The 18,771-nt window shown below is 37.3% G+C and overlaps 1 protein-coding gene across 1 annotated transcript in view; it reads right to left on the bottom strand.

Annotated features, from left to right (window-relative positions):
- Positions 1–1,302: 1,302 nt before the first annotated feature.
- ZBTB10 (zinc finger and BTB domain containing 10) overlaps positions 1,303–18,771 on the bottom strand; it is a 29,801-nt gene continuing 12,332 nt past the window's right edge. The window contains exons 3-5 of the mRNA XM_030445940.1: positions 8,599–8,772; positions 6,341–6,516; positions 1,303–4,047 (exon numbers count right to left, since the gene is read on the bottom strand). Coding sequence (XP_030301800.1) covers positions 3,742–4,047; positions 6,341–6,516; positions 8,599–8,772 — 656 coding nt within the window. The 3' untranslated portion in view covers positions 1,303–3,741. The remainder of the gene's footprint in view (positions 4,048–6,340; positions 6,517–8,598; positions 8,773–18,771) is intronic.

The raw sequence follows: 18,771 nt of genomic DNA, 5'->3' as shown, positions 1-18,771 counted from the left end.
ATTACCAACTTAAAGCCAGGCAAAGAAAGCATCTTCTACTAACAGCATTACTGCTGTGACCCACAACCAAATGCCTACCACATGCCAGTGTCCTGGCCTCAAACTTCTCTTCACCTGGTTAGACTCATTCTTTACAGAAGAGGGGCAGGCAGTAATACCTGAGTGCATCTGCATGTCTCAAGAACCTTGGGTTATACCAGGGGGAACAGCAATTTCAACTCTTAGGGTGCACCTCTGTGTTGGCAACCAGGTACCATTTCTGGCTTAAAGAACTGGTTTCGTTTCAGAAAATGCTTTCACTACAATACTTGTTTGCACACTGAACTATAAACATTTTCCACACAATTGGAGGGAAAAAAAAAAAAAAAAAAAGGCATTTTTACTGCAAGATGCTTCTGACATTACATTTGGAAAATGCCTGCTACTGCACTGTAGTAACACTGGCACAAGACAACCTCTTCTTTTTATCACACCTATTTTGACAGGGACTTCTAATCAAAATAAATTTATTTATTAATTTTGTGCAGCATCACAGTTCCTTGCCAGAGAAATGCTCTGTGTTTATTTATGAAAGACAGCTGCCACTGCTTGAAGAGCAGAAAGGTGGAATCCCAGCATTAGAATTCTGTTTGTCTGTTTTCATAATGTACATTATTCTCTTCGTAAAGCTACTCCTGTAGCATTACTCCCAAGATAACTCTGGCTATCTTTTAACTGTTTGAAGACATTCAGTCATCTTTTTTCTTTTGAAAGAAGAAAAAACCCAAACAAAAAAATAACCCCAACTCCTAACTAGACAAGCTAAACTTCACTGCCATGTTACTACAGCATAGCTGCAGCATTTCTTAAGAGGAAAACAACTTGAAGTGCAAACAAATATTTTCCTGCATTTTATAACAGTAAAGAAACTTGAGTTGTCCCTTTTAAGGTAATTCTTAGGAAATTTATTAATTTAGAGCTTCCCAATTAAAGCAATGTATTTAAAATAATTTCTGAATAAACAGCTCAGAACTCCTAAACAGATTATTTTGGTTCTCCAACGCAAGAACAGTGGAATTCCATTAAACTATTTCAACATCACTTGCTAAAGAGCTAGGATGACCTTTCAGTGGTCATCCCCCTCCCTCCAATCCCTCCAAACTTCTAAAGGCAAGCTGTTAAGTATTACCAAGGAAATGATTGTCACATTGCAAATTAATATTAAGGCCAGTGAATAATAACTGAATATTTATAAATAACACTAATTTCTATTAAAGCCTGCTTTTCCAAAATTAACCAGAACAAAAGCACAACAATTCTGTAGTGTACCAAGTGTATATTTCAATTTACTGTATGCAGTCTAACAACAAATTTGGTCATAATTTACCAGATATACATAAATGATTTAAGTAGTAAAAGAAGATTCAGTTCCAAGAGAATAAATTCATACCTTGAGGAAAAACAAAACAAAACAAACTCCCCCTTCCCCTCGAAAAAAAAACAAAACAAAAACAAAAACAAAAGAGAAAATACATTAAAAATGTAGAGCCAGGTCCAGTTTCTAAGCATTAAGTGAACAGTATTCTAATAAAGCAGATTTAGGTGAATTTCAGATATATATATATATTTATATATATAGAACAGATCTACCAATTGTAAACTATGGTTTTAAAAGGGGATAAATGGGATGGAAAAATCTTTATGCTATACTTACATATTCACAAAGCAGACCATTACTTTAATGTTTAAAATACTTTTTCATTCATATCATCTTTGCCCAACTAATTTCTACTTTGGACCCCACCAGAAATACACATTACTCATTTCAGTCTAGAACAATAAGATGTATTCTTCAGTGTAAAAAAAGGCACCCCACCCTCCCGCAAAAAACTAATTGTCTGTCAGCTTTACAATGATGTGGAAACTACCAATGAAACGAGTGGATGATAAAAAAAAGCATTTTAATTCCCATATAACTGTAGTTCAAATTTTTCTCATCTTCAGTCAGCGAAAACAATGTCTTAACATTATGTTACTGTTCTACTGATGTAAAGGACAACAGTAAAGCTTGTCTCTTTAAAAACATACCAACTTTGATCAGATGGAGCACCATTAATAGTCTGTCCGTCAAAGCATAGTTCAAAGTTACCCACAACAACTAGCATAATTTAGTTACCTGATATAAAATAGGAAAAATATACTCATTTTAAAATTAAACAAAGCTGAAAAATATGGTGACCCTCGCTTGTTTTTTGTACAGTACTGTCACACTGGCCTAGCTATGTGTCATGATAAATGCTCTGCTTATTTACTAGTGACATGATAGTACATCAGCTGTATTGTTCCAATAATTGCCTGAATTAATTTGCCTTAGGCTAGACAACAGAGGAGTTTAAGATGAATGTGTAATGCCCTCCCCTCCCTATGCAAGAGGTTGAAATCATTGGTATGAGATTACAAGCTTAGGAAAAAAATCCACATGGCTACAAAAGTTCAAGTTCCAATGCCTCTTGGAAAATTTGAAATAGAGAGTGTAAGGAGCACATCACCCTGAAAAGCAGACAACTCAAAGAGAATTATTTTGCTTTGGACTTTTTGTTTTTCTTAAAAAAAAATAATTCCAGCAAATTAAGTCAACAAGACAAATATAATTGGTTTATAATAAACACTAGCAACAACCCATTAAGTACAAAAGAATAGAAAACAGTCTATGTTCATTTTAATGACGAACGATGGGCACAATGGCCTAGTGTCCAACTCACATCACATAAACTAGCCAAAAACTGGACAAGTAAGAAATTACCAACCAGAAAGTTGTTTTAATATGACACTTTCTCCATTCCTTGTATTTTTATTCTGTGGGACTGAGGTATACACCACGGAAGTCAAAAAGTTTGAGGAGTGGGGCCTTAGAGGAGGAGGGAGGAAACATTATTACATCAGATACCTTTTAGTATTACTATCTCTTTTGACTAACTGGGAGAAGAGTTACCCATGCTCTGATCAGTTTATTATTGTCATTATTGGTCATTTCTTCTGCAAGATCGTTTTGGAACTGATGAATCAATAAAAACTTTATTGAAAAGTCAAAACTGAAGAAACAGACACTAAATTAATGCCATCATTAAACTTCTCCAGTGCTTTTCACTTATTCCACCTGCCAGCACAGAGCCAAAAGTTTTAAAATCAAATTTCATTACGGTGTTGTCATTATCTGTAATGCATATTTATTTAAATGATTGGCTTTCACCTATCAGAGTATGGGAGAGGTAAGTTTTGTATGGCAAAGACATGCTTATAGAAATAAGAGCCATTAGCCCAAATTAGCTTCATTGGTTCACTGACAAAGTATAAGTGGACTTGGTAAAGCTGTCTTTGTTTTCCATACTAGAGTTGCAATTTTCTTCATTCATGTTAACAGATACATGAATGTGTAACATAAGTACAGTTACTACTATGTCTGAATAGGACCCAAGTAGCTATAACCTATAAATAATAAAAAATACATTTTTCTTTTGATAACTGACTGTAGATGTGAGGACTCTGTATAATTCAACCAAATGGTTGTATGCTGTACAGTCCTGTGCAAATATCATAAAAAATTAATAATCCTTTTTTACTATAAGGCTTTGACCCTACATTTTTCACAGCAATGTAACTACCACCCAGCCTGTACCATATTTTGCAAGCCTTCAGTCCAAAAATGTGGAAGAGTCAATCCATGTAGTGTCCATCTGCAGCACCCTGAAGCCATATGCTCTGTCAGTCATCTAAAGGCATACAAACTTCCCCAGATTCATCCCAGCGAGTCTGGTCATTCTGTTCTTCTACATCATCACCAAGCTCCTCATCACCTTCTCCCACTTCGTTTTCCTCATATTCTTCATCCCTAGGGAAATCTGTGTCCTGCACCTGGTCTGCTCCCTCTTGCCCTCCAGGCTGAGATTTATCTGCACAGTCTACACAAACTCCGTAGCGCCGGGATCCGTGTCTTATTCCAACGCTGGCTGCTAGCATGAAGATCTTCTTACACACCATACATTTATACTTTTTATCCTTTTTATGCACCTATGGAAGAGAAATATTAACAGATGAAAATATCCATACCAGGCTGCATTTGAGTATAGTACGAAAGAGCTATTAATAATATTACTACAACAAAAATTTGTTTTTTAACTTCTCTGAAAAATACTCCAATACAAAGAAATACTAATAGAGATGGATTTTGACTGCTTATGATACTGCCCACAAAGCAACCTGCTTACTATTCAGCAGGTTGCAGAGTAGCTGCCTGTTAGTAAAACATTTTATGATAACGTTTCACACAAAACACAATGTTTGAGGTGTTGACTGAACATAAAAAGAAAAAAAAAATCCATCAAGAAGGGCACACTATAACTGAAGCGCAAGGGTTAGTTGCACTCTGTTACACTCTGCCCGATTTCATCTCCTTTCCTGGAAGAAAAAAATCTTCAGCTACAAGACTTGGTCAGTAGCAGAAACAGGTACAGGGCAGAAATCTAATGCCCTTTTTGGCAGACTGACTACAGCCCACTGTTGCCATCTTTTCTTGTGAGCCACAAAGGAAGAAGTAGAGTAGCTGCTGGGAGATGCTGAACAGTACCACCCAGTACCACCACCAGTAAGGTGATCATGACCTAACTGCTACCATGTCACTGAGCTTCCTTATACCATCAGCACCTCCACCACTGCATTAAACAACACAACACTACAAAACAAAATGTCCTTCAGACTTGGTTGTATCATAGCTACTCCTGTCCCTTCAGGATATGACCTGAACAATAGCCTCAGGTTATTATTTACTCTTAACACAGTACTAACAATGTCTATTTCATGACAGCACAAGCTAGAAAGGAAAGTTAGGAAAACTTATACCACGAGTTTTTTTTCTACATCCATATTAAAACTTGGTAGCGTACAACCACACTTTCTACTCAGTAAGGAACGAAGAGCCAACTGTAGGATGTTATGGAGACTTATCAAACACCTTCATGAGGGCTGGAAAGGGAACTTCCACTGATTCTCAAAGGGCAGAGGAAAGCTACCAATATGGAGAAGTGCAATTTACTCCATTCCATGTGCTAACCTTTTCTGAGTATCTGCAAAGCATGCCCCAAAATGAGTTTTTAAATATTACAGCTTGGAGAAAACAGAATGCTTTGAGATAGAAGGGACCGTAAAGATCACCCAGTTCCAATCCCCCAGCCATGTGCAGAGACACCTCCCACTAGAGCTAGGTTGCTCAAAGCCCCATCCAACCTGGACCTGAACACTTCAAGGAAGGGACATCCACAACTTAGCTGGGGACCCTGTTTCAATGTCTCACCACCCTCAACACCTCCTAATGTCTAATCTAAATCCACCCTCTTACAGTTTGAAGCCTTCACCTCTTGCTCTGTCACTACACGCCATTGTAAAAAGTTCCTCTCCAGCTTTCTTGTAGCCTCCCTTCAGGTACTGAAGGCTGCTAAATGCTACTACCTTATCATCACAAATGTGGTCTGTCTTTTATTACTCCCCTAAAACACACCTTAGATATCCTATAGTAAATATTACAACGAAGTCTCAATTTCCTTACAGACAAGATACAAAGCACCTGCAAAATACACAAGACTGATAATACTCTTTTGGGATCCTCAGATAAACAGCACTCAAATCAAATCCCAAGTTATGCAACAAGCACAGGGCAGGGTAAGCTTAAATGCTGATTATGGTATTGCTATAATGCAACTCAGAAGGATGCTTACTTTCTGCATCTCAGATATTTTTCGTTCTTTCCTAAATCTTATAGCAGATACCATACTATAGCTTTGTCTAGTTGTAAAGTATTTCTTGTGCCACTGATGATAGAGTATCCTCAGAAAACAGGGATGCAGCATTACAGAACCAGCAGATATGCTATTACATGTGGTGAGACACTCTAAGAGAAGCTGTGGCTGCCCCCTCCCTCCGGGAAAGTGTTCAAGGCCATGCTGGATGGGGCTTTGAGCAACCTGGTCTAATGGAAGGTGTAACAGCCCATGGCAGAGGGATTGGAACTAAGTGGTATTTAAGGTCCCTTCCAACACAAACCATTCTGTGATCTCTTTATCACATCACTTTCCAAATCATCTTTTCCAGCAACTGTCTTAATTGATACTGTATTTTCCATTAAGAATTTATAAGCTATACAGTTATCACAAAGGGTTAGTTATCTTCATTAATTTCAGGTTAATATAAAACCATTTACATTACGGCAAATCAGAGAACAGTGTTTCTCTCAGCTACCAAAACATCTGAAAAATACCAAAACCCACTCATACAAGTGCATAAAGACCCATACACTCTTGAAGTTACCTACCAAGGAATGTCTCTTTACATGCTCTCTTCGAGTAAACAGCTTCCCACAGATGTCACAACTGAAAGATCTCACTCCTGTGTGAATGAGCAAGTGTCTCTTTAGTGTTCTTCTGTATTTGGCTACATAATTACAGTGTGGACACTTCAACTTGTTCATGATTAAAGCAGAGGAATCACCTATGAGAAAATAAGCCATCAAGAGAAAATATGATGAAACACAAAAAGAAAAAACACTGAAATATGTTCTGCCTGGTGCTCAAAAATAAACTGGTGCAAAAGAAATAAAGCACTCACATGACTTTTTGTCACGCAAACTGGAACAATGCCTGCCTGCAGAAACCACAAATACTGGAAGGTTCTGCATGTATGATCTTCTAGAAAAATACCTACTTGTAACCAAGGTATTTTTACTACAGAAGTATGAATCAATTCTTTGAAAATAAGTTATTTCATGAAACAGAGTAAGTTAGCAGTAATCCATTTTCTAGAGGTCATCTGTACTGGAAAACACTTACTCTGGATTAGAAACCCTCTAGCTCTGTGGCATTTAGAAAATTACAATCTTCTCTCTTAATATTCTATTTAAAATCATGTGCAGGAATTGCCTGCCAAGATGTACAAATTTAAAAAAGGAAGTTTAATTAAGCAAGAACGAATATTGACAAAAGCAGTAGGGCAGTTGGAGATGGCATAATTCTGAAATAGCTAAAAAGGGAAGTTCTTGGTTATGAACAGCTATTTTCTACCCAAAATCTATTTTCATCTGACAGGAAGAAAAATAAAGAGCAGAAAAAAAACCTTCTGAAAGCAGACAAATAGCACGTTTTCCTTATGATGGAAGAAAGCTATTTACGTATTGATGGACCAAGGGTAGCATAGCTTGCTCAAAGAGTAAGTGCAGAACAGGTTTAATACAGTTGCCTATTTGCAAAATTAAAAAAGTAGAGGGTGCTGTGACAGCATGAAGGCTGCACAGGTATAAAAGGATTATTTTGAGAATAGGGTATTGACTCAATTTATTACAGGTGTGCTAGCTTATAAACATTATTGTTACCATCTAGAAGTACCGAAAAAGGACTGGGTAAGGTTACATGATTATACGTTCATGTTATTATTATATGTTCATGCTGGCAGGAAGAAAGCAAGAATAATTGTGTTACGTGCACAGCCATGCACACCTTATCTAAGACATCTCCTCCCAGCTTCAAAATCCATCAGAGCATGGAAGTTAAATTTTGTTAATATTCTGAAGTTTGCCTTGGTGTATCAGAGCACTCGCACAAGCTGCATGTCAAAGTGTCATGTAATGGCTTACATGAACAAAAATAAGCCCAAAAAAAGGTTTTAAACGGCAGTTGTATGCACATCAACAGGATATAACAGACAGGTAGACATCAGTACTGTATGACATAAAGGAATTTACTGTCACAGGAACAGGCAGGTCTCCTAAAACCTGAGTTCTAATCTCTTCCCTGCTAGTGAATTTCACCTTCTGATGACTCAATTTCTTTCACTGTAAACCCCAAAACATTTAAATTAAACCATAAACCACAACCCACTAATAGCTCAAACTATTAGAGAGAAGAGGCAGGCATTTACTACCACCCAGTTGTTAAGATCGTCTGTTTATTGAACATGTATTTTAAGGATCTAGCAATAATTATTTTAGATGTAATGGGTTTTTTGGTACATTTTCAGACAGAAAAATAATTACAGATAATTGCTTGCCTGAACCATTACAAAAGGCATGGTGTGAAAGGGTAGGCTATCTAACACAATTTGACTGAAGAGGCCTTTAGCTGTGACTGCACTGAATTAAAAAGCTTTATTGCAACATAATTTTAATTTTTAATAACAACAAGTATGCTCCGAGATCCACTTTAAAAATTATATTTAACTCCATGTCTTCAAAGGGTTCAATTTCAAAGCCCACTTATATGTTTAGTTAAGCTAACTAAATGGAGAAAAAAAAAGCTATTAGATGATTAAAGAGCTCTGGTATATTCATATTTAGGCACAATACAAGAGCTGATATAATCCATGTTTCACTTTTACATACATTTTATTTCCTTTTTTTTCCTCGAAGGAAGTGATCCTATTTACATTACCCAGAAAGGCAAATGATATGGAAGAAGATTATGTAAACACTTAATCTTATAAATCTTTACAAATTAATCAAGTATTACCATCACTGACACAGAAGTTGAAGAACCCCTATCAGAGGCAAAAAACAACCTCCTCTCCAACAGATATACTTGCCATTTTCCCAAGCTTCTTTTGGCCAAGATTCTGGTAGCAGTCCATACTTGAAGTCACTTGAAGCACCTGGCAGCAGTCCATACTTGAAGTCACTTGAAGCACCTGGCAACAGTCCATACTTGAAGTCACTTGAAGTACCCGGCAGCAGTCCATACTTGAAGTCACTTGAAGTACCTAGTACAGACACAGTCCTACTTTAGCTTCCTGGGTTCTCTGTCATGTTTTTTTTTTTTAGCAAAATCTATATCCTTTTTAAAACTGTGACAAAAGAAGTTTCAGATCTTAAAATAGTTTTGTATTTTTTAACTACTGAAATGAAGAAAAAACTACATTCGTAATTTCAATGAAATTAGACCTCTGAACTAATATTCACAGCACCATTTCTTCTCGCCATCCTGCAAAAATTCAAAGCCTTTTTCCATACTACAGGAACTACTATGGTAAGGACATTTATTCCCTCACTCTCCATGACAGGGCTAAAAGATTTTTCACTGGATTCTCTTCACAACTGCTTTGTGCAGTGACTTGACTTGGTCCACTACAGGCAGTCGAGCTGGTACAAGAGCTAACATTTTCTACTGAAGGTGTAATTTTCTTTATTGACTTAAAATACCTCAATGGTATATTAAGTGCTTCGAATAGCCTTATTTATATGAAGTATCTTATAGCTGTGTCTAAATCCTTTTTTGAACAATCATCTCCATTACTCTATAATAACCACATCAAATCAAGAGACCATAATTACATGGAATATACCAGCTTAAAAGGCTGGTTTCTGTATTTACATTTGGTCTTTACACAAACTGTGCAGTTTGTGCTGTCTTTGCAGCTTTTTTCCAGTTTAGAAGAAAAAAGTAATTCAAAACTGAACAATGCCTTAAAAAGATCCTTGCTTGTTAAATTCTGTAATTTTGTAAAAAGTAAGCATTGCATGAGTGAACCCCATGCTATTTTTACACATCACAGAGAACTATAAATTGTACACCTGAAACCCACGCTAGGCATTTGACAAAAATTGCATTTGTGGGGCAAAAATCTTCCCCTCAATCCCCAAGATAGGAGTTTGTTAGAAAACACGAAGTCATAGATCTATTACTTTCCTCAAAGGCACAGTTTTTAAACAAGCTGCACTGGAAAAAAGGCAGATTTCCTTTTATTTGTCTGGATATTGCTCAGGTATTCACACTTGATTCCTAATGTCACTGTTGTGAAAAGTCTGAGAAGGACTTCCTAGCTAATAGGTACATTTTTACAGTCTGTACTGTACTATTTTTTATAGTCTAAAAACTTTTTACTTTATCCCTATATTGCTTTTTAAGATTTTTTTTCAGGAAAGAAAATCCTTTCAGAGTACACCAGAATTTCATTCAGCTAGTGATAAGCTGCATACTGAAACACTTGTGACCTACAGTTTTACTGGAACAAAGTACAGATTACAAATCCTCACAGCATTAGACATTTACAGTAGTTTAATTTACAGCTCAGGCAGTATTACAGTTAGTAGCAGTGGTTTCATCTGCAAATAAGACAACAGTTCAAAAGGGAATTAATAGATAGGAAGCTTATAATTCTATTCTATCCAACACACAATGGAGAATGGTAAGCAAAGCTGGATCACGACTGCCCTCCCAGGTCTTCCAGAGTTTGAGCAGCCAAAGAACAAGAAAACCCATCCACCTAACTACTTTGATACAGAAAGAAAAGAAGGGAAAGGGAGTAAATCTTCCTCTCTTTGAAGAAACAAAGTAGTGAGGAAAATAGTTTTTAGATTATTTTTTTAAATTACTGACTCTAATCGCTGTTGTTGTGTCCAAAAGACATAACTCCTTACACTAATTTGGAGCTATGGACTCCAGCAATGGCATCTCACAAGAGCTCAAGGAATAGAAGACAGATACCCTACAGACATGCCAACTACAAATTCCTTTGAGGTGAGCAGTAAAACTTCTTTCTGTAATACACAAGAAAGGATTAGTGAGGAAGTAGTGCTGTACAGCTCTGGACAAGAGCAAAGATGACATGTTATCAAAGCTAAAAGCCTCCAAATTGAAGCAGACCAGGATCTAGCAGAGAAAAAAATAAAACTATTTTAATAATCTGATTAAAATACTAGACTTTTTTACCCCTCTAACAGAACAGTCCTGTATCTCATTGACCAGTGCAAGATCAGTGATTGAAGTATTTATTTTAATCACTTCCCCCCCCATGGAAGGAACATCTGTAAGAACAACATAGCAAGCCTTTACTGCTCACAGATATAACATATATGCTGTGTATAGGCAACAAATAACTTTGTAACTTCCTCCAAGCCAAGCACACAGGAAGACAGACCCTAAGTATGAGCTCTACCCAGCTGAACACATTTACAACACCGTCACTGACACAGTTTTTCTGCATCTAAGAGAACACAAATTGAGGTTTATTAGGAACACTGAAGTTCCTAATTGGTATTGAAGTTCAAGGGTACTTAGGAGTTCAAATCCCTGCACAGGTCTAGAGCTAAGTATAAGACTTGGCAGAGAGCCAAACAGACTTAAGAGCTGTAGTCTATAGTGTAGATAAAAGCTACTAAACCTTTCTACTCCCAGTTTGAAGAGAAGACCTGCTGTAACATGAAAGAACACTGGCACAGATACCACAAGAGATAAGAAGTTGCTACAGACACTTCAGCCTCTGCACAGTACAGGACTAAGCAGATCATAATTAAATCTAATGCTTATTCTTAGAAAAATTCACTGACCTAGAAAATCTGCTTTCTAGATTAATGTGTTCAAAGTAAGAAAAAAGGCATTTTTAATGTCTAATAGCTCATCCACACAGCAAAGACACAAACTGCATATTGACTGGGAACTGGAAGTACAATACCTAGTTCCTGCTAGTTTCCACAGGTGGCCTGCAGCCAGGTAAGATACTGACTGTAGCTGAGCCAAATACAAGATGTTACAGCCCTCTGTGGCTCTTAACATCTCCCATTTCTCCTCCCACCCAGGCTACTGCCCCCCAAACCTGCTCCTGTCAACTTAAACCCAGATCATTCTGACAGGAGACTGAAAGCAACTACATATGCAGTTGTCCTGGCAGACAGCAGGTAGGGTGGAAGGAGGGTAACACAGACAGTAGTGGGAAAGGTATTGAGAAACCCCAAACCAAAAACCAACAAAAAGCCCACAGACAGTAATTAGAAAAAATAATATTCTGTATCACCAGAACCCAAGTCTGACCCCAAGTTTTTCTGATCTTTTTACAGTTTAGTTGATTCGTAAGGCATGTAAGTTAGTAATTCAAATGTCAATTTGCCTTCAATACCTACCCATTCTTCTGCCCTGCATGGGTAAGTTTTTTATCAGTAATCTGATCTAAATAATGAAACAAAACAAACCCAAAATAACAAAAAAACCACAACCAACCAAAAAGCCAACCAAACAAAACCCAACAAGAAAAAACCAAAAGCAAGAAAAAAAATCCAAGAAAAAAACCCAAAACAAGAAAGAACAAAGGCAAGAAAAAACAAAAAACAAAACAAAAAACCTGAAACCAAATAAACAACAAAAAAGCAGAATACAGATAAAATTAACTACTAGCATTAACATTCTCAAGATGTCAATTTCAGAAGATACCAAGACAGCCCAAAACACAATGAAAGGGCTGTGCAGGTTTTTATAGAACAAAAGCTGTAGGGAAGGATTTTATTTTCTGTTGTGTTTGTTGTCAGAAAAAAAGGATATGCAGATGTCAGACAGATTTTCACTTTTAAAGGCAACAACAATGGGGCATCACCAGAAAGAAAGTAGAAATATCCTTAGCTTGACAAGTTCTGCTCTTTTTCTGTAACCATACATATGCTGCTTTTTGGGGAAAACAGAAGTCTTTACTGAGTAGGGGATAAAAGAGGAGATTAGTGAGAAAGATCAGTGACAGAAGTTATTGAACAGGTCATTAGAGAAAGGCATATGGAAGTAGGGTGCATTGGGCGAGAATATACAAAACTCTGTATCAGACAGAGTTGTATGCAATGAACTAAATTGTGTTCTTTATATATATATTACCACTAAAAACAGGTCCAAAAGAGGAGATAAAGAATACTACTATTTTTCAATTAAGTTTTCTTGATACTGACTGTTCATTCAAATCAACTAAAAAAGGACACAGTAGATGGGATCATCAATTAGTCCAGAGCTTTCAAGGACTGTAAAGGCAACTATGATAATCTGATACAATCTGGATTGCTATCAGAGGGCTGGATTTGTTGCCTAACATTGGCTAAGAACAGCAGTAACAGCCAAGACTGATATATACAGAGAAGGTAAGTGAAAGAAAATATATTGCACTCCATTTATTTGCTCCCAGAGTATTATTCACATCTTTAACCTTCCTTCTGAAAAGGGGTCAAACATGTTACTTCTCATCTGCCTCTTGCAACAGAAGGCTCAAATTTAAGACATTTTGCCAGTGAAATCTTAATCATACTCTATGTACTGCCCCAAATTAATTTTTACTGGTTCTCATTCATAAAAAAAGTTTATGGCCTTGACTATGGAGTCTCATCTATCACCAACTAACCCTGCCAGATGACCATTGACTGGAGCCAAATACATAGCCCACTTGCTTTCCAACTGGCTTGTCATGTTTCCTGAAAACCTTCTCCCTGAGAAAGGGATGCCATTCACATCAGAAAACTATTTTGCTGATCTCTCCATAGAGACTACATCAATGAAATATGAGATAGTAAGAGCTTTTCTCATCCAGGTAATTTACGGGGCAGTTGTTACTCTTGGGGACTATCACAGACTAAAATAAAAACTTAGGTCTGAAGGGACCTCTGAACGCTGGTAGCTGAATCTCCTGCTCACAGCAGGGCACTTCAACGCTGGACTAGATGGTGGGTTGCATCTTGCCAAGTTTTAAGTATCTACAAGGATGAGAGATTCCATAAACCCTCTAAACAATCTGTTCCAACACAGCCACGCTCATGATGAACAACTTTGTGTAACAGCTGGGATTCCCTTAGCTATAACTTTTAACAACAGACACTCACTCACCCTTTCACTGTGCACCTCTGAAAAACATTTGGGTTCTTTTGCTCTATAATCTCCTTAATATGGTAGAAGACAGCAGGTAGAGTCCACCACCTTTTCCATACTAAATAAATTCAGTTCCTCTCCTTCAGTAACATGTTCTCCATCCCCCCAGCCACCTTAAAGTCCAGTGGACTACCACCCTCCAGCTTGCTGGCACCATTCTAGTACTGGACTACTCTAAACTGGGAACATTATTTCTACAGGAGTATTCAAATCACTTCCCTCAGCCATTTGAGGGAAGTCCTAATATTTCTAGCTAATATCACCTAGGAGCCATCACTGCTTCTAGAATGCACCAACTTATGCTAAGCTTGCTGTCCACAGGGATGCCCTGGTTCTTTTCTTCAGTCACCACACAGCATTCTGATTGCAGTGATGCACAGGTTTGTTTCTTCCAGATGCAGGACCTGACATTTATCTTTGCACAGAATCTCTGCTGGCCAATTCCTACAGATTGTTGAGGTCCATCTGAACAACAGTCCAGCCCAGCCCTGTCATCCAGCATTATCGACCACGACCACCAATTTCATTTCAACTGCACTGCTATCCTGATCACTGATGAAAATATTCAACAGTATGAGACTTGGTAAGCTATTTTCAGGAAAACAGCCTTTCTTGATTTCACTGTAGGAAAATTCCTTCATCCATTAACTTCTGGGCTATGTTTTAAGCTCATGGGCCAGACCACTAACACTGCAAACAAGTCAATTTAAGAATGTACCTCAAGAGCTTTCTCAAGCAAAGTATTTGAGAGACAACTCAAAAGATTTTACAACATAAACATTTCATATCACCTGTTCATTAAGGTGATATTTGAGGTGTAAATTAGTGTTTTCAAGGAGATATAAGACCTGGAAGGCTGCCTGAAAGTCCTGAAGACTGCCTGACATTGAGGGTGAAGATCCTTTGATACAGTAAAAAACAACAACCATTCTCAATACTCTGGTAACCACAGTATGTCTTGGTGTTACGTTCTATGTGCTTGCAAACTCTTTGAAAAAGTGACTAGAAAAAATTCAAGGAAATAAATTTGACTTGTTCTCAAAACTGCAAGTTTCCCCCCAGTGAGGGGGTAAAAAAGTATCCTACTGGAAGAAAAAAAAAAAAAGTGTTTATTTCCATTCCCACTACAAGGTTTGTCTACACAGTAAAATCCTTACTTTATTCCTGAATCAAAGAACTCCTATTGCTACTGTTTTGTCAGCTACACACTGTGGCTTGTAAACCTCTTTTGTTAAAATAAGAACTAATTAAGGCCATACTTCTTGGTCAAAACCACTTAATGTCACTGCAGTAGAGACAAATACACAAAGAACGGATACAGGCATTTATTTGTATTTATTCATATGTAAGAATGCAAGCACAGATACCATTACTGTGTAGAGAAAGTTTTGGTCTAAACAACTTTTTATGCTAAAACAGGTGAAAAGAAATGCTGAGATCTCCATGTCAGCTTCTCTATCTGCAGGCAGTCTTCCAAGCAGTAGTATAATTAACCCAAACCCCTGTGATGAACTGGTACCTCAGCATCATTCATCCCCGATTTACTAAGCCAAAACCTACCTCTGTTGACATACACTGAGGGATTGTCTTCATACTGGACTTTGAAGAAAAAAGGCCCAAGTCAGAGACACAAATCTGTAAAAATACAAAAAAACCTACCCTTCCGACAGAAAAATACCCAACCAAATCTAGATACTTCCTTGGGAGCTGTGCATAACAAGACCTGGAGCAAACTAAGATTGCTAGACGAGTATCATGCTTTCCTTCCAAAGCAATGTGCAACGCTACACTCTAAAGAAAGGGGAACAACTCAACTAACAAGCAAACAAATGTGTAAAAGAGTGGAAATTTTACGCAGCTCATACTTTCCATGAACATGATCAGACCATGAAAGACAACAGCTGCTTAACAAAGGGGGACTTTTTTTCCCAGCTTTGAAGATCATGTCCCCTCAAATTCTCCCTAGCCTTGGCAATACCAGAAGTGACTGAATTCTGCAATTGTGTTTACATTTTTACAGATCATGCTAACATTGTTCCACTGTTCCCAGTATGACAGAATGAAGCTTGCAACTAAAAAAGCTGCACCAATAAAAGGTAGTGGTAAAGTGAAACTCTGTGCTAAAATTGTACTCCTACCAACACATCTACTGCATGTACTACAATGAATGTTAGGGTAAATATATAGTATAAGCTTGCTATGCTATAGTATTCTACATCTTGTATAAGCTTTCTAACACTGTTAACACATTTCCAAATAGATATATTTACAGATATCTGCCAGAACTGGCACAAGTAAGAAATTATGTTTGCCTCCCTCCTCTACCCCCAAAACCAACTCCAAAGCCGTGTATGTACACAGAGAATAAATGGTTGGCATTGAGCAAAACAACTCATCAAGGAAAGATAACCAGAAAAAGGAAAGCTGAAGAATTGTCTTTTACAAATTACACACTACTGAAAACCTATTCCACTCAGCTACCAACACTGAAGATGACCTATCCCTTCCCTCAAATTTAGAAAAACAAATAAAACCAGCCCAAAACCACACAACACACTTAGACTTGCTAGCTTGGAGTAACTGAACAGCAATTGATCAACTTATACTTCTATATGGACTTACATGACAAACTCACTCTAGGATATGAATGGTGGTGTAACTGAACAGGCCAACCAACACATAAAATCCACAAGTTAAACAGGAAACGTAAAAATATTTTTCTGTACCATATGTTAATTTTGGCATAAAAGCTATTTTTAAACAGTCCTTTAGTGGTCTTTAAATTCAGACATACCATATGGGAATGCACTGGAATGTGAAGGCAAGCATGTAGGAGACAAGAGAGCTGTAGATAAAAAGATTTTCTAGAGTAATTACTATCTGGAAACTTCCTTTTTAAAGGAAGTTGCGTTCTAATCTTAATGCTGGTTAAAAAAAGCCCCACGCTACTCTGAAAAATCAGCTACAATCCAAAAGAATCTGAAACATCTGGAGTAAAAACACTTTCACTGCTTAGTATGTGTTTATTAATTAGGTTTGACTTACTGAGCTGCATCTTTGCGACACAGAAGGGAAGCCAGCTGAAGATACAGCACAGTGAACTTCAGTGGTTGGAGTTATGCCCCCCATATGAAGATACATTTGTGCATCAAGTCATCATCTTTACCATCTCATAAATAAGGGAGCAGAAAATTTTAATCAGCACTTCAGATTGACAATTTTTTTACAAGTGAATATATTGCCTGTGCTTCAATTGCACTTTTAACTGAAGTTTTTCAGGCAGAAAATGTCTGTAAACACTACCTAACCTTCTTTCCCAAACCATTCACCTTTCTTTTGTTTTCTCCTATTTTTACAGTAATACATGGAACATGAATTAAAGTTGTGTGGCTTCTATGCCATAAGAACATCTTATCTTATGCCAAAGACATCTACTTGTCTTTGGGATCATTCCTGGGGAGAGGCAAATTTAAATGAAGAGTTAAACCATGATACCCACTTATTTAAATGAACTGTCTACCCAAACCAGGACAATGGGGAAGACGTTGATCCCCAGATGCTGTACACTCTTAGGAGGACTTCTTAACAACAAAAAAAAGCCCATCAGTCTTGATTTCTGTAAATACAAAGTTACCTGACTCTACAGTAACGGCCTAAGTTGTGTTTCATCACATCACAAGAACTGTGGTCAGCACTACAAATTCTGTATGCAAGTTTAGCTGAAAAAAGTAGTTGCTTCTACAGCAAGCTGAAATAAATCACTTAAGAACCCCCATAAAATCATTCAGATACCCTTTCATGGCCTTCTTTCATTCTGCCCTTCTTATCTTTCCCTCGCCCCCATCCCCAACACACTGAATGACACAGTATATTCTAGCCTAAAAATCATAGTAACAAACAATCCTGTGATAGCTTCATTAAGCTTTTGGGATAGTACATACAACTCTCCTAAAGAATCAACACAGGGAACTCTGGAAAGCAGAAGCAATACTTCACAGTTGCGTTCTATGACTTGCACTTAAAAAAACTGGCACACATGAAAAATAAACTCCAAGAGATTTTTAAAAAGTCCTGCTTTGGGCCATTATATTGAAAAATTACTAACAAGACATTAAGAGTATGATTAATTAGAGCTACTCAGCTTTTATGAACTGGAAACTAAGAGATGCTGACTGATTGCACTGTTATTTTCACAGTGGTAAATGGTTAATTGTAGGATGCACCACAGCTGTAAACAGTAAAGACACTTTTAGCAGATTATCAACTAGAAAAGAAAATAGTGAAGTAGGCAATAACATTCAGTGTGAACAAACACAGCTGTTTTAATTAATACAACTAGAACTGGAAGAGGTTTGAAAACTTCAGTACAAGTAGGTAAATGAAGTAAACTGGCACATGCAATTTAAAATCCATCCCAACTTCATGCATTTTTTTGAAGTTCAGTGAAGTGCTACTTTTACAGGGAAGGTGTTAAATACAAACTCATTGGCAACATGGGATTAGAGGAAAGAGAAGCTGACACATATCCATATGCCTAACTGTGGAAAAACATTTGGCAAGGACCAGTTTAATATGTTTGCTTTACTAGAACAAAAGGGGCAGTGGATTGTTCCGAAAGCTTTAACTGTTGATAACCTAATACTTACCTAGCAATACCCAACTGGAAGCTGATTTACTATGGAATTCAAGGCAGTGGCTTTTGGGGTAAATTTTTGTAGTGGGAAGAGTGTTCCTAAATAGGCTTCCCATCCACCATATCTATGGTATTTCTTTCCCCTCACAAAAACAAGAGACAACAGAAAACCACAATTAAGGACACAGCAACTCCCTCTGCATATAACTAAACACCTCATGACCACAGCTGGTTGTGGCTATTCCCATTGGGCACATGACAAAGCATAACATTAGAATAATTCTACAGAGATTCATCTTAAGAACGCACTATGCACTCTTTTTCTTCTCACAACATTGTCTTATTTCTATTCCAACAGACATTTTCTTATGCATTTTTAACTCCCAGTGCCTATTATTTTTGGTAGGTTTTCACCCCCACAAGATATTTAATCCACAACTAGAAAGTTACCATATAACC

Source organism: Calypte anna, chromosome 2, assembly GCF_003957555.1.
Source record: "Calypte anna isolate BGI_N300 chromosome 2, bCalAnn1_v1.p, whole genome shotgun sequence".
Classification (NCBI taxonomy): Eukaryota; Metazoa; Chordata; class Aves; order Apodiformes; family Trochilidae; genus Calypte; species Calypte anna.
The sequence above is the reverse complement of the archived record's forward strand: the minus strand, read 5'-3'. Positions and strand labels throughout refer to the sequence as shown.